At 49.7% G+C, this 16,205-nt stretch overlaps 1 protein-coding gene across 12 annotated transcripts; it reads right to left on the bottom strand.

Moving 5' to 3' along the window:
- Positions 1-1,265: 1,265 nt before the first annotated feature.
- On the bottom strand, positions 1,266-13,125 carry LOC120699267 (pentatricopeptide repeat-containing protein At3g24000, mitochondrial-like). Of its 12 annotated transcripts, none has more exons than XM_039983199.1 (8): positions 11,202-13,125; positions 10,833-10,925; positions 9,786-9,859; positions 9,079-9,212; positions 8,853-8,980; positions 2,848-3,030; positions 2,060-2,122; positions 1,266-1,631 (listed from the first exon to the last, which is right to left on the bottom strand). In XM_039983199.1, the coding sequence occupies exon 1, from the start codon at positions 12,936-12,938 to the stop codon at positions 11,415-11,417; it is 1,524 nt and encodes a 507-aa protein (XP_039839133.1). In that variant the 5' UTR covers positions 12,939-13,125; the 3' UTR covers positions 1,266-1,631; positions 2,060-2,122; positions 2,848-3,030; positions 8,853-8,980; positions 9,079-9,212; positions 9,786-9,859; positions 10,833-10,925; positions 11,202-11,414. The 12 variants fall into 12 exon arrangements, with proteins under 12 accessions (XP_039839133.1, XP_039839132.1, XP_039839131.1 ...); XM_039983198.1 differs by having other exon boundaries at positions 1,266-1,601; XM_039983197.1 differs by having other exon boundaries at positions 1,266-2,122; positions 10,758-10,925.
- Between the last annotated feature and the right edge of the window lie 3,080 nt (positions 13,126-16,205).

Here is a 16,205-nt window from a genome sequence, read left to right as displayed (position 1 = left end):
AACTTTTTTTTGGCAGTTAAAGTGCAAGTGGAATACTTATCTTCAAAGGTTGAGGCTGCATTGGCCCGATGGTTAGCACGATGCTTTCTTGGGCCGAATACTGATCCACATGCATGTTGAGGGGGTCGGGCAGCTTCGATGCCTAAATAGCTTGCCGTAGAGGCCGCTGAACATTGCGAGCGTTCGAGGAGTCGCCAATGGCCGCGAAGGTTCGGCCCGTCAATCCTCGTTCTGGTGTGAGGTTAGGCGCGAAGCTTCGAAAGAGTTGGCCGGCTTAGCCTCGGGTGCTACATTTTGCACGGAGGTTGGCTCGGGTGTTGCCTGGGCACCAAGCGCTCGAGTGGAGGTTCTGTGTACATGCATGTTTGCATGTTGAAAAAGGAACATGCAGAGGTGACAGCTGAAGCTTCACTTATTATCTCAGATGGTAGCTTCGGAAGGGTCATGATGAGACCTTCGGTTGGTGATTTTTTTCTCCGAAGGTGCTCAGCTACAAGTGTGTTAAGTATGAAATTGCTCAGGTGCGGTAAGCTTCACTCGATCTTCTTTGTGGATGCCATCGAAGGTTGTTTATTATTCGAGCTAAAATCACGGTGGGCGCCGCGAATCGGATGAGCTAAAACCAAATAGAAAAGGTAAAGAGTGGCCAAAGCTCAACATATAGGGAGGAGGATGTGGTTGTTTACGTTTATTCCATGGTGTGGTTCAAAATTAGGTTGCTAGAATTTACAAACAGGTCTCTGGATGCTGCAAATAAGTCCCTAGAGCTCATAAACTGGCCCTTAAATCCTCTAACTTAGACTCTTTTACATAAAGGAGGTCCCTAGCCTTAGGTGGCGGTTTAAGACGCACCCCCAACACTAATATATGTAATCTACCAACCAATATTCACTTCTGCCAAAAGAAAACTCAGGCCCAATTCGGCCTGAAATAAGGCCGTTCAATCTCAGAAAATCAGAGCACATATAAACTTGTGTGCTATACCAACTACCGTCAACATTGAGCTCCTCACTTCCTATATATTCCTCCAGTTATATATCACACTAGGATGCTCCTTTGCTTCATATGTTATCTCTCATACAAATGATGTATCATTTCTGCTATTAAAAGGTTTGTGAGCGCGTTCATTCGGACTGTGTATGCGTATTGTTTTTTTTTTTAGTTTTCTAATGGTCGTACAGTTAGTTCTTACAGAAGTATTGCTTTGACGGTGTAAAATATATGATTGGAACTTCAATGCACTGCGGACGGCTAAGAATTGGATTAAAAATCAGGCACCAGGTTTCGCTTTTGCAGCATTTTTATGTTAGGCTTTGTAAACTAATTGTTTACAGCATTACAAATAAGCATTTCATAGGACACGCATTGTTCATAGCAGAACAGCAGTATATCTATGCTAGGAATTGTAAATGCATTTTTCTTATCGTTAGGAATAGGTAGTTCACAAACCATGCAGGTTGAAGGAGCATAATACTATGCTGCTTCCTACTTAACTAAGATGCTCCATCACCAAGGCTAAACTACGTCAGTGCTTGGATTAAAGCAGCATCAAATGCTTGACAAAATACTGGACGCCCTCTCATTTTTTCTGTTCCAAGTAGCTGTGAAGAAATAATGTGAGTCTCTATAAACTGTTAGAAGAGAAAATGTGAGTTACTTAGGCATGCGTATAATGTAAATAAACAAATATTATAGTCCAAACTAAAGTTCCTGACCTGATGGATGAGCAAAGTTTTTCAAAGATGAAATGGAGGGATCATTTGAGCTACATCATTTCAGGGGATAAATACTAAATACTGGTTGATGAGGATAGTAATGTTTGCTAAAAATCTTGGGCTCTTGGCAGAGTTCTAGGTTTTTGTTGGACTAAAGCGCTAGGTAGTAGATAATCCTTTTTCATAAGATAGCAATTGTTGTGGACGAAAAAAAAGGGGATGATAAATTCGAACTGGTTTTGTCAGGAGGTCCTGTAGTGGTATTGACGTAGTGATTATGAGGCTGAAAGAAGATCCTATTAAAGCCGCAGCTACTTCAAGTGCAGTGAGACGCAGTTTCCTACCAGCTACTATCCCAATGGTTATTTCCCCTGATGATTTTTTTGTTGACTGGTGCTGAGTTTGGCCTGCAAAGAATCAAACAGAGAATTCTGAATCTCTAAAATTATAGAAGGCATGTGCAGCTTTATATTAACTCTTTTCCAGTTTACAATACTAAGTATGATTCAGTTGAAATATATATGAGGAGCATAGCTATTTGCATGGTGTTTGACTCAGCCAATTAAAAGAAAAAATCAAAGTTTGGAAGTGAAGGTCATACTAAAAGCCATGCAAATTAATAGTAGACTTTGGGTAGTTTCTTTTCATTGGCTGGATGTAAAACTATGAAATGCTTGGGAAATGAGAGTATCAGCAGCATTATATGTAGATATAATATCTGTCTATCAGATTGGAAAAGAAAAAAAATGAAATCCATAATCGTTACTCGTTAGCAAATAGGTAGCCGAGGGAACAAAGTAATCAAAGGCAGGTTTGGCAGATATGCTACGATTGTGCAGAGTTGAGTGAGGAGAGGCCATTCAGTGGTTGTACCACTGGGGAATTGCAAGTGAGGCTGACAGATTTTAAAGCAAAAATATGCTACTTCAGAATTCGTAGTATTCATAGCAGAGTTAAGGCAGCAGCCTATTTTTTCTGCTTTGTTTTCCCCATTCCTAGGGCTTCAAATGGGTAATGAATTTTCATTTTATTCTCAAATTTCAGTGGCATTTGTGATGCTACTATAACTAATGCAACTGTAACAAAGAAGTAGGCTGAATCTGTTCATGTCAGTGTAATTGAAGGGTTGTACCTTGTCTTTGGATTAATTCAGATCTTATGCCTTGTGTACTTGTAGATAAAGAGGCAGATGTCTGGTTGGTGCTTGAATGAGCGCTTGCAGCCTCAGTGATTTCCTCTGTAGCGGAGGTAGCCTTTTTGGCAGTAGCGTGCCTTGATTCCTTATGTTCTTTCTCTTCTTGGATGAAGTGAGGTGCTGCAGAAATTGAAGGAGGTAAATGTTGTGGACTCATTTGTGGGCCGCACATATGAGAGGAGGAAGAAAAACGCGTGAGAAGTGTTATGGGCCGATCTAGGCCCACGAGTACTGTAGCGCGTCCGTGAACAGTGCCGAATCCTATTTGATTAGGTTAATTTGATTTATTAGGAAAGAGATAAAATGGATTGATTCGGTTAGGATATTGCTTAGGGGTCAAGTCATATTGCTTAGTGGTCAAGTCAGTCGTCTCTATAAAAGAGAATATCTTGTATCAATGAAGAACAAGCAAGATTAGAACCAAATACTTCTCAGAGCCTCCAACGTGAGGGCGGGTAGCCTCTAATCCTGCTATCTATCATATCATCTAGTATCACGATCCTCCGATCCTGCGCCTCCAACCCCACCACCAACCCTAGCCGCCATCTCGTGAACAGTACCGCGGGTACTGTAGCACCGCGGGTACCGTAGCACGGCAGCAGCCGTCCCTTCTTCCTCCGCAATCCTCTCAATCCCAACCCTAGCCGCCGCTCTCTTACCCTCGCAGCCGCCGGATCAGAGACTTCCTCACCCGGCGCCACCTCTGTCCGCCATGGCCGACGCCCAGGTTCCGGCGGACATTAGCACCAAGCTCGACGACCTCCTCCGCGCGGTCAAGCTCAACACCCATGAGATCGGCCAAGTCAAGAACCAGTATTCAGCACTGGACGTAGCCGTCAATCGGATCCAAACCCGGGTCCTGGAGAAGTTTCCCACAAACCAGTTCGAGGCCTCGGGATCTGATCCGCCATCCCCCCACCCATCGCCCGCGCACAAGCTCAAGTTCCCCGACTACTACGGCGAGGACGATCCGGCAATCTGGCTGCACAAATGCGAGCAGTGCTTCCAAGCCTATCGCACCCCGGAGGAGAACAAGACCTGGACGGCATCCTTCTACCTCCACGAGGCAGCCGCCCGATGGTACTTTCGGCTGGAGCGTAATCGCGGTGTTCCATCGTGGCCGGAGTTCGTTCAGGCCATCAACCGTCGCTTCGGGCCATCCATCCGCAGCAACCCCCTCGGCGAACTAGCCCAGCTCCGCCGGACGGGTACGGTCGACAACTTCATCGACCAGTTCCTCACTCAACTCGCCCGCTGCGACGACGTCTCCGAACGGTAGCAGACCGACCTGTTTATGGCCGGTTTGGGCGGCACACTGCAGATCGATGTGGAGATGCAGCACCCGGAGCACCTCGAGGATGCCATGAATCTCGCTCGGGTATACGAGCGGCGTTCGACTTCGATCGCCACGGAGTCGCGATCTGCGTGGCGCCCTCCTCCCCGGGGTTCCAGATCATCGTCAGCAGCGGCGTCGCCGGCCGCCCCAGCGTCCGCGGCGACCTCCCAGCATCGGCCGGCGCCCTCTGCGTCCACGGCCGTCCCTCCACCGCCGCCGGATCCTTCGCCAGCGGCCCCGCCGTTTACACGCTTCCGGCGGCTGTCCGCAGAGGAGATGGACGATCGCCGCACTCGCGGCCTGTGCTTCAACTGCCCCGAGAAGTTCGCTCCCGGGCACAACAAGGTGTGCAAGGGCAAGGGGGTCTACACCATTGAGATATCCGAAGACTCCCCCCGGAAGACGATGCCTCCGACAACGACTCCAAGCCGGCCGTCGAGGTGTCCATGTGCGCCATGACGGGCCTCGGCAGCACCGACACCTTCCTCCTCGAGACCGACATCGCAGGCGTCCCCATCACCGCCCTGGTCGACTCGGGATCCACGCACACTTTCATGACGTCATCCACAGCAGACCGCCTGGGCATATCTCCAGAGCCCTTGAGCGGCGTCCACGTCAAAGTAGCCAACGGCGAGCGGCTGCAGTCATCCGGGGTTTGCCGTGCGGTCCGCGTCATCATCGGCGGCGAACCCTTCAACATTGACGTCTTCGTCATCCCACTGGAGGGCTACGAGCTGGTCTTGGGGTACCGTTGGCTGCGCTCCCTCGGCTCCTTCAACTGGGACTACGCGCGCCAGCGCCTATCCTTCTGGAACGGCGGCCGACGGGTGCGCCTCGTGGGCAAGGGCGCTCCTTCTAGACCGCGCCTTGCTGCGGCCGTGGCGGCGATCGACTACCTCCAGCTCCTCCTCGACTCGTTTGCCGACCTCTTCGAGCCGCCGACAACTCTCCCACCGAGCCGCAGCTTCGACCACCACATTCACCTGCTGCCTGGGACGGCTCCAGTGGCGGTTCGACCGTACAGATACTCCCAGCTGCTGAAGGACGAGATCGAGCACCAATGCGCGGACATGCTGCGGCAAGGCATCATACGCCCCAGCACGTCCGCGTTCTCCTCCCCAGTCTTGCTGGTGCGCAAGAAGGACGGGGCATGGCGATTCTGCGTCAACTACCGCGCCCTCAATGCCGTCACCGTCCGCGACATGTTCCCCATCCCTATCGTCGACGAACTCTTGGACGAGCTCCGTGGCGCCGTATTCTTCACCAAGCTCGACCTGAGTAGCGGCTACCACCAGGTCCGGATGTTCGCCGCCGACATCGACAAAACGGCCTTCCGGACCCATCATGGCCACTTCGAGTTCCTAGGTGATGCCCTTCGGCCTCACAAACGCGCCGTCCACGTTCCAGGCGCTCATGAATGAGGTACTGCGCCCTTTTCTCCGTCGCTTCGTTCTTGTCTTCTTCGACGACATCCTCATCTACAGCAAGACATGGAGCGAGCATCTGCAACACGTCCGTGCCGTCTTCGACACCCTCCGGGCGCACGGGCTGGTGTTGAAGCGATCTAAGTGCTCTTTCGGCGAGAAGAGCATGGCCTATCTGGGCCACATCGTCACCGGCGATGGCGTGGCCATGGATCAGTCCAAGGTAGCGGCTGTTCAGGCCTGGCCGCTGCCTAGGACACTGCGGGCACTTCGGGGCTTCCTCGACCTCACATGCTACTACCGGAAGTTCATCGGCAACTACGGCGTCATCGCGGCGCCCCTCACCGGCCTCCTCAAGAAGGAGGCCTTCTGCTGGACGCAGGAAGCAACTGACGCTTTCCGCGCCCTCCAGCACGCCCTCACCACAGGACCCGTGCTACAGCTTCCTGACTTCGACAAGCCGTTTGTCGTCGACTGCGACGCCTCCGGCTCGGGCTTCGGGGCCGTGCTACATCAGCTTGACGGCCCCATCGCATTCTACAGCAAGACGGTCGCGCCCCGTCACATGAAGCTAGCGGCCTACGAACGCGAACTAATCGGTCTTGTGCAGGCGGTGCGTCACTGGAGACCGTACCTGTGGACGCGCCCATTCATCGTCCGGACCGACCACTGCAGCCTCAAGCATCTCCTGGACCAGCGGCTGTCCACGATCCCTCAACACACGTGGGTCAGCAAGCTCTTCGGGTACTCCTTCACGGTGGAGTACCGGCCGGGGCGCCAGAACGTCGTCGCCGATGCTCTCTCCCGGCGCGACGAGGATCAGTGCGCTATCAACGCCTTGGCGCTGTCCCGACCAGAGTTTGAGCTCTTTGACGAGCTCAAGCAGGAGGTGGCGTCCCTCCCCTCCATCGCCAAGCGCAAGGAGATCGCCGACGGCTTGGCCGGAGCAGCCTGGACAGAGCGGGACGGACTGGTGCTCCACAAGGGACGCATCTTCGTCCCCGACGACTCAGCCTTGTGGCCGGTTCTTCTTCAGCATGCACACGGGACCGGCCACGAAGGGGCCCAGAAGACGCTGCATCGCCTGCGGACATCCTTCTACAGCCCACACGCGTCCAGACTTGTCACCGACTACGTCCGCAGCTGCGTTGTCTGCCAGCGCAGCAAGACATAGCATCTTCACCCAGCAGGCCTGCTGCAACCGCTGGAGTTGCCAAGCTCGGTCTGGGCAGATATTGCCATGGACTTCGTGGAGGGTTTTCCCAGGATCGGTGGCAAGACGGTGGTGCTCACTGTCGTCGATCGTTTCTCCAAGTACGCCCACTTCATTGCGCTGGGGCACCCCTACACCGCGATCTCCGTCGCAGGCCTTCTTCGACAACATCGTGAAGCTCCATGGATTGCCGTGTTCCATCGTGAGCGATCGCGACCCTGTTTTCACCAGCAAGTTTTGGACGGAACTCTTCTCCCTCGCCGGTGTCAAGCTGCGCCTCAGCTCTGCCTTCCACCCTCAGACGGATGGGCAGTCTGAGGTCACGAACAGAATCTTGGGCGTCTATCTACGGTGCCTCGCTGGTGATCGACCACGACAATGGTTGCGGTGGCTGCCATGGGCCGAGTATTGCTACAACACCAGCTACCAGACTGCGCTTAAGACCACGCCATTTGAGGTGGTCTACGGGCGTTCTCCACCGACTTTGGCATCTTACAGGCCAGGTTTGGCGCGGGTGGTGGCCCTGGATCGCCAGCTCTATGAGCGTGACGTCTTCCTCACCGACATTCGTGATTGCCTTCACCAAGCCCAAGACATCATGAAGGAGACGGCTGGCCGCTCTCGCCGTTTCGTGGAGTTTGCTGTCGGAGATTGGGTATGGTTACGCCTCAACCATCGGCTGCGGCGGGCATTACATCCAGTGCGGCTGCCAAGCTGGCACACAAGTTCTATGGTCCCTTTCAGGTTGTGGAGCGCATTGGGGACGTCGCCTACCGTCTACAGCTTCCAGCTTCGGCCCGCATCCACAACGTCTTCCATGTGGTCTTCCTCAAGAAGCATGTGGGCGATCCTCCTGTTGCACCAGTACCACTACCGCCGATCGACCACGGCCGGGCTGTCCCTACTCCTCAGAAGGTGCTGCGCGCAAGGCTCAACCGTGGCGTGTGGGAGCTTTCGGTGCAGTGGCTCGACCTTCCAGCGACCGACACGACTTGGGAGCCCTTGGAGTCGTTCAAGGAGCGCTATCCATCATTTCAGCTCGAGGACGAGCTGTTTCGAAAGGAGGGCGGAAGTGTTGTGGACTCATTTGTGGGCCGCACATATGAGAGGAGGAAGAAAAACGCGTGAGAAGTGTTATGGGCCGATCTAGGCCCACGAGTACTGTAGCGCGTGCGTGAACAGTGCCGAATCCTATTTGATTAGGTTAATTTGGTTTATTAGGAAAGAGATAAGATGGATTGATTCGGTTAGGATATTGCTTAGGGGTCAAGTCATATTGCTTAGGGGTCAAGTCAGTCGTCTCTATAAAAGAGACTATCTTGTATCAATGAAGAACAAGCAAGATTAGAACCAAATACTTCCCAGAGCCTCCAACGTGAGGGCGGGTAGCCTCTAATCCTGCTATCTACCATATCAGTAAATGATTATTTCGAAGGGTACTACTAATATGCATGTGGCTTGACATAAGAATAAATCTTATGCTAAAGCACCGGAGGTATATTTTTTTTCTTTTCCAGAGTTATAATTCCATAGTCAACAAAGAGTTAGGTTGTGCCTGTGGGGTTCCACAAGGGAAGTAGTTGTCATCATCAGCTTAGCCAGGATTTTTGTGGACAGAAAGGAATATAGTAACCTACTGATTACGTGGAATACACCCAAAAACGACACTTGGTAACAATTATTTAAGCTCGTGAAATGGAATTCAATTGCAAGCATTCTTCTTAAATTAAGTTGAGGGTCATTATTGAATTTAATTCACAAAAGTAATGCCTAATAGAGTACTTAATCTAGGTGGACTATGAATGAAATGCAGGCATGCTTTACAATGATATTCTGAGTTTTGCTTTATCTTAGTTATAGGCATTGCTCCCAAATAAAGTGCAGGGCCACTAATACTTCTATTTAGATATAGTATTACTTAGAAATGTAGCAAATTTATGAAACACGTTGCTGGAAATGCAAGGAATACCTGGAAGCTGCTCCTGAATAGGCTGTATTGATGCTGTGAGTTGGTCATGCAACGGAGATGCGTCGGTTCATGCCAAATAGACTGAATTGTTGTTAATCTTCACCTTGTTCATGCTGAAATTCAATGCTCTGTGAAGAGCTCAGATAATAGAATGCAGAGAGTAAGCTTCCAGAAAACAGGAATCAGTGAGTCTAAATAGAATGTTACACTGCAACAAGCTGTTTACCACTTTTTTTATATACATGGACAAATAAATGCATGAAAAAAAGCAGCACGTTTTCTGTGCAATGTCGGAACATAATTTCACAAGCCAACGACTTTGGAATTGGAGCACAACTTCGAATTGCAAATCACCAGGACCTAGAAAATTACCAAATAGATCCAACTGCAGTAAGACATGAAAAGATCCAACTGCAATAAGACATATGAGGAGACAAAAAAAGGGGCAGTCCTTTCATAAGAGGTTGGCATGTAACTAATGCTTTGTAGCTTCTATATAATCCAACTGCAATAAGACATATGAAAAGATTCAATTAAATATGCTAACATATTTAGTTTATCAAGCTTTATTTCTTGCAACCATTAAATATGTTATCATTTGGTTTAATGGCTTCTTGGGTATAACGCTTGATGGGAATTGAACTGACACTGAAAGTAGAGCGCTAATTAAAGGAATGGAAAGTTCAAGAGAAGGGGGCTGTAAGCTGCTTCCAGCGGCTACTCCCAATGCTAAATCAAGACCTAGCGCGTAAGATTATTTGCATCTAGAAGGCCCAACAGTTTTCTTTTATACCTAATTAATGTCTGACATAGATCGAAGAGGCTAATTCCAGAAGTCCGGTTCTACTTGTAGCTTCTAAGCCATAATTCAGAACCAAAAAGATCAATTAATGTGAAACTTAAGTTATGGACCATGAGTGAATTGTAGCTTACCCATTTAGAACTGCAGGCACGTCTTAGCAGAGCTCCTTGGTTCCTCAGCTTTTGTCTTTCCATGTTCTAAAGTTCTGCAGGAACATTGTCAGAATTCATCAATGAATTTAGAAAATCTACAGAAAGTATAATCTATTTCTTGTTGAAATGTGTGACCAGCGTAGGGACAAACTGGAAGGAGAGGAGGGGGGAAGGAGAGGAGTGAACGTGGGCACAGCTGCGACCCTGGTCCGCCCGCCGCGTCCGATGCCTACGGGCTACAGCCCTCACGCGTGGCACGCGCCATCTGCCGGGGGAGGGGGCATGGTGGGGCACACGGGACGCCACGGCCAGCGGCCGGCTGCAGCCGATGCCTACGACCCAGACCTGTGGCATGCGATGGCCAGCGGCACGAATAGAAAAGGCAAGCTAGCTGGCCGCGTAGCCGCTGCTGCCCTGCGCGCGGCGCGGCAAGGAACCATCCGGCCGCGCTCCCGCTGCTGCCTGGCTGCACAATGAAGAAACAGAGGCACCGCGGCAATGGCGGCGCAGATCCGCGGGGCCTGCGGAGGGGAGAAGGAGCGGTGGCGGTGGCGGCGACGCGCAGCGAGGAGGAATGGCGGCGGCGGGCGAGCAGGACTATGCTGCAATAGGGGAGCATCCCTCTGCTGCTGCTGGGCCTGGCCCTGTGCCTCCGGCAAGGCGTGGGGGCGCATAGTCACCGTCGCCGCCATCGCCAAGACACGGCACCTCCGGGAGGCTGTGGATGCCGCGGCGGCGGCCGCCACCGCAGCACGGGGTGAGCGGCTGGGTCCCCGCAGATCCGGAGTGGAGAAGGAGGCTGCGGCGGTCTTTAACGATCTCGGTTCGTTAATTTTTTTGTAAAAATATAATACTTTAGTCTTTAGCGAACAATGAAGAAATGTGAACTGGAATCAAAAGAATAAATGAATGCTGAACCATGCATGATTTGCAAATTTTTGTAATTTGGACCTTTGGTGTCCTTTCAGTCCATGGGTGACTATATACACTGGCGTGCACTTGTTTAGAGCAGTGTGAGAGAAATACCATCCTAGGCCTGATTGGTTGGGTGCACCAGGCTCCTCCAGGCTCCGGAGCCTGCATCTGTTTGCTTGCCTGGAGATTGAGCAGAGCCTGGCCCTGCACATGCAAAAGGCACCAGTGAGCCTAGCTCCAAGAAATGCAAATGAAGTCTATTCCCACGGGCCTGGCTCACTAGATGTAGGTGGCCACCAGCTAATGACGGTATGTTATTAGCATATATTAAATGATATTAGTGTTTTTAAGTTGATTAAGATTTAATGAGGTAAACTAAGAACTGAGAAGAGCTTCATAATATGTTATGGATTGTATGTACATGAATTGAGGAGCAAGGAAAAAATGGATGTTTGACCAAGAGAAGCAGCCATATCATACCTTTACAGATTCTTCATACGGAAGAAAGATGTGTTTTCCGAACTGAAAAGGTGCCGTAACTTTCAATAACTCATTTTCCATTTCTATAACCAACAGTAGGTCCAAAACAACTGTTCATCATATTCAGAACTGAGAGCAACAACCTGTAACAAAGATTATTCTCTTGATAATCTACAACCTCGCACTGCATGGTGGGATCAAAACCACATTGATTTATGTTCCTTGAAAAGGCATGACGGATATATCCTCCAAAGAATCAAGAGTCTGCAGTATTTCAAATAATTCAGGATGAGACTGGTCAGCCATTAGAAAAATATGAACACCATCATACAATTCAACCCAGCTACACCCAGGCTCTTTCTTCACACACTCTCTGCTCATGCTCTCCCTGATAGTCCAGGTCACATGCCAATCATTCTCCGATGCATGCACACTTGACAGAGCAACCCAGTTGCTGTGGTTCTCAGGATCAAGCTTAAGCAAATGGGATGCTGCAAGTTGACTCAACCTGGCATTCCCATGGATCCGAGATGAGTTAAGTAAAGCACTCCAAGCAGCAATGCTAGTGTCAAATGGCATATTCTCAATGAATTCAAGAGCTTCTTCTAGGTAACCTCTCCTGCATAGGAGATCTGCCATGCATCCGTAGTGCTCAGGATGCATCCTAACTGAGCTTCGACTGTCAGACATCAAATTGAAGTAGTGCCAACCCTCTTTGACAAGTCCACCATGACTACATGCTGACAAAACTGCAAGATATGCTATGCCATCTTGTGTTATGCCCAATTGTGCCATCCTATCAAACATGTCGACTGCATCCTGTACCCGGCCAAATTTGCCATAAGCTGAGATCATTGTAGTCCAAAGAACAGCATCCTGTGAGTATGCCACCTTGAAGACAAGCTCTGCTGAATCGACACACCCACTCTTCGCATACATATCCAGTAAAGAGTTCCTCACAACAGCATCTGCCTCAAATCCTCCACCAATAATCCGTGCGTGCACTTGCATCCCCTGCTTCAACAACGCCAGCTCCCCACAAGCATCCACAACTATGGAAAATGAGAAGCCATCCACGCCAACACCACAAAAAACCATGGAAACGAATAATCTCAGCGCCTCCTCTGCCTGCCCGCTCCAAAGAAGAGCTGCCATCATCGAGTTCCAGGCAACTATGTTCCTCACCTGCATCACACTAAACACTCCACTAGCATACTTGATGCTCCCACACCTCGAGTACATATCAAGAACCCCATTATCCACGACCGGGTCAACTGGACCGTGAAGGCTCATCTTGAGAACCCGGGCATGGATTTCTTTCCCGAGAGCAAGTGCATCCTGGCCGACCCCAGCGCAAGCAAGCAATCCACCAGACAGGGTGTACCCGTTGGGCTCGACACCAAAGCCCACCATGCGCCGGAGCAGCGTGAGCGACTCGCGGTGCAGTCCCTGGTGCGCGTGGCCCGTGAGCAGGGACGTCCAGGAGACCACATCTGGATGGGGCATTTCGTCGAACAGGTCCCGCGCATACCGCGGAAGCCCGCACCGCAGCGCGAGGTGCGCCAGGGAGGTGGCGAGGATGGCGGAAGCCGAGAGGCCGAGCTTGAAGAGCACCGCGTGGAGGGGCCCGACGTGGGGCGCGGAGCGTCGGACCGCGGCGGCCTTGAGCGCACCGGCGAGGGAGGTGGCGTCCCATGCGGTGCTCGGGCTCGGCAGAGATGCGCACGGGCGCGACATGTCGGTGGCCTGGAAAGGGAAGAAGACCTTCTTGCCCGGAAGAGTAGCGGACGCCGGACGGTGGGGTGGTACGCGCGGCTGATGTGGCCGGCCGGCCGGCTCGCTGGGAAAGCGGCGGTGCACGGAGGCCCGGCCTGGCCCCTTCCCTAAGGCGCGCCCGGGGCCTCGGGCCACCGGCGCAGCAACCCCCCCCCCCCCCCCCCCCTTTCCTCCGGTCGCGTGCGGGGCCAAGAGGGCGGGTGCGCGGACGCGGCCCCCGGCTCGGCGCCCCGGCCGCCGGCCGGGCGTGGCCCCTGGCAGCCGCCGCTGCCGGCCTGGCTTGGCGCGGACGCGGTGCCCCCCCCCCCCCCCCCCCCGGGCCCTGGCGCGCGGCACTCCTGCCGCCGGTGGGCGCGGTGGGGCACAGGCGCGGGCCCCGCCGGCGCGCGGGCGCGTGAAGATGCCGGCCGCCAGGCCTCCTGTTGCTCGCCGCTCCTCCCTGTGTGAAGGATGAAAGGATGAGGCAGAGAGAAAGAATGGGAAAGCGATTTTTTTTAGTGGAGATGCACATGTTTTAAAAAATAATTATATTTAAAAATACTGTATATTTAAAAAATAATTATATTTAAAAATAACATAAGACTCAAAATTGATATAACAAAGTAAAGTTGGATTATATCGACTGACTACTAAAACAACTAAATGTATATTTTTATTAAAAACGTAGTAATCCACTCCATTCTAAATCTAATCTAATTCAGGTTCTCATATGAAGTTTCTTCGTTTTTGATTCGTTGAATATTCTCATAGCATATTATATACTTGTACGTATATTTCAGAGCAGATATATGGCCTTCACCACCTAAGTATGGTACTTCATGGAACTTCTTTAGATCTTCAGCTTGAGTGACAACCGCACATTTGATGTCATACGAAATAGGATATGTACATATGCCAACAAAAAATAAAATTGTTGATGGCATAGCATATGTAATTCATAAATATATATTCATGCAGAGAATAAATAAATTGATAATAAATACCATTAAATTTCCTTCTAGTGTTGATTCACACAATTATCCTCTTGTGTTGCTTAAAGAGATTGAATTGTGATCGGATGCAACCAAACATCCTACTCTATATACGTATGGGATGAAAAAATACAACAAATTATTGTTATGCAAAATAGACATCTACGAATCATACTCACCCATACTCAGGTCAATATATAAGAAATTTATTAGCGATGATAGTATAGTTGTGGATATATATCAGCCTCGACGAAAAGTATGTAAATAGTATGTAAATCTCTCGAAGAAGGGAAGTATGTAAATAGTGCTATAAGTCTCTCAAAGAAGGAAAGTATGTAAATAGTGCTATAAGTTAGTTATAAGTTAATAAATTAGGTGATTGTTCTTTCCATACACGTAATTTGAGGATCATAGCTTACATATATTTTTTAGACAAAATAAGAAACAGAAAAATGGAATAAGGAAAGTATGATTATTTTATGCTTGCATACTTCTCTCTTTCCCTTTGTCGCTTAGTTTCCCTTGATGAGTGGAATCATCTACAATTGTAAAGGAATCGTGAATAGATCATTTGTTTATTCATCACAATCGTGAAGCATAAAGGTTATAATTACATTTATATTAAAAAATAAGGAATCAAAAAAATACCATGGTCCACATCAAGGGTATCAGGCTCCTCATGTAATTGTTGCATACGACCATACAACATGTTTGTGATATCTCGAACTCTAAATGGTCGATGGCCATCCATTGCTATGAAAAATATTCAACTGATCAAAGCATACCGTTTGCACTGAGCCATGATAACAAAAACTACATGGATCATGAATCTCTATTAACACATGCCTCTAAAATACATGGTTCTCTATAAGCAGCATACATGAGAATAAATTAAATCTTATCTCTAGCTAGCAGTTCACCAAAGAGCTCGATATATCGTCAGGGGCAACGGTGGCGAGCAACAACCTTTAACAGCAGATCGACGGTCAAATCAACGAGCGCTAGTGGCCAGGGGCGTGGGTGGTCAGAACTGCAACAAACAACGGGTTGACTGGTCGATCTGGATGTTGATGGCAGTGTAGGCATTCCTTCGAAACATACAACATATATATATATATATATATATATATATATATATATATATATATATATATATATATATATATACACACACACACACGCGTGAAGGTGCAACGGGGAACGCCGGCGGCGAAGGCCATACAGAAGTACGTTTACCTCTAGCAGCATCAAAACGATGATGGACGATGGTGGCCAGCTAATCGGCAGGTGCTGATCGCCGTGGACAGGGGCGCCGGTGGTCAGGGAAACTCAGGGCCAGCAGATTGACTGGTGCTGATGGGAAGCAGAACGACGGCGCTGTAGACAGGTGTGCCAGAGCCACCTACATATAGTCAATACATTTTGAGTTACAAGACACACGTACACTGATCGGTCATATTAAAAAAAATTATACCAAGATTCTTTGAATTATTCTGATCATCATAGTTATTTGTGGTTCTCCCGTTCAACTCGGGAATTAGCTGCAGTGTAAAGGTATTACACATATTTGCTTCATCAATCATTCAGGGGCGGGCCCAGGATTCCGAAGGTGGGTATTCAAAATTTTAAATGGTGTAAAAAATTTTTGACAGCCCAAAATACACATTAATAGCACATAATTGAGTACCGATAATATAAATAGTTTGTAATTTGAAATTGCTCAACATATAGATAACAGATGTACTGATCTATATATTCTAAATGATCAACAATTCAAAGTGAGAACATTTGAAATAAATAGAAGATAAAATTCTAAAACAACAAATGACATTGATAAATTCATAAGGATGCACACAAATCCATAACTCCATAAGTAATCACAAATTGCAAATTGCAATGACATATTCACGAAATATGGATAAATTCGTGAATCCTCACCTTGGTTCAACTCAGTGGGCACTAGCTGGCTTCTTGCTCTGTGCGAGTGCGCGTGTGCTACGGCCCTGGCGCCCTATGCCGCAATAGCACGGCGGCAGCACCCCTGCGCGGCAGCGCCTGCGCCTGCGCCTGCGCGGCAGCGTGGTGTGGCAGCGGGGACGGCCGGAGCAGGGCTCCGGCTCCGCTGCGCGCTTGTGCCTACCTGTACAGGCGCACGACTACACGGCAGCGGCCAGGCGGGAAGCAGCGCTTCTGCTCGGCTGCGCGGCGCGGCAGGCAGCTGGAGCGGCTCGGGCGGCGAGGGCGCGGGGCGACGGCA

The sequence above is a fragment of the Panicum virgatum genome, chromosome 3K (assembly GCF_016808335.1).
Source record: "Panicum virgatum strain AP13 chromosome 3K, P.virgatum_v5, whole genome shotgun sequence".
Lineage (NCBI taxonomy): Eukaryota > Viridiplantae > Streptophyta > Magnoliopsida > Poales > Poaceae > Panicum > Panicum virgatum.
The sequence above is the reverse complement of the archived record's forward strand: the minus strand, read 5'-3'. Positions and strand labels throughout refer to the sequence as shown.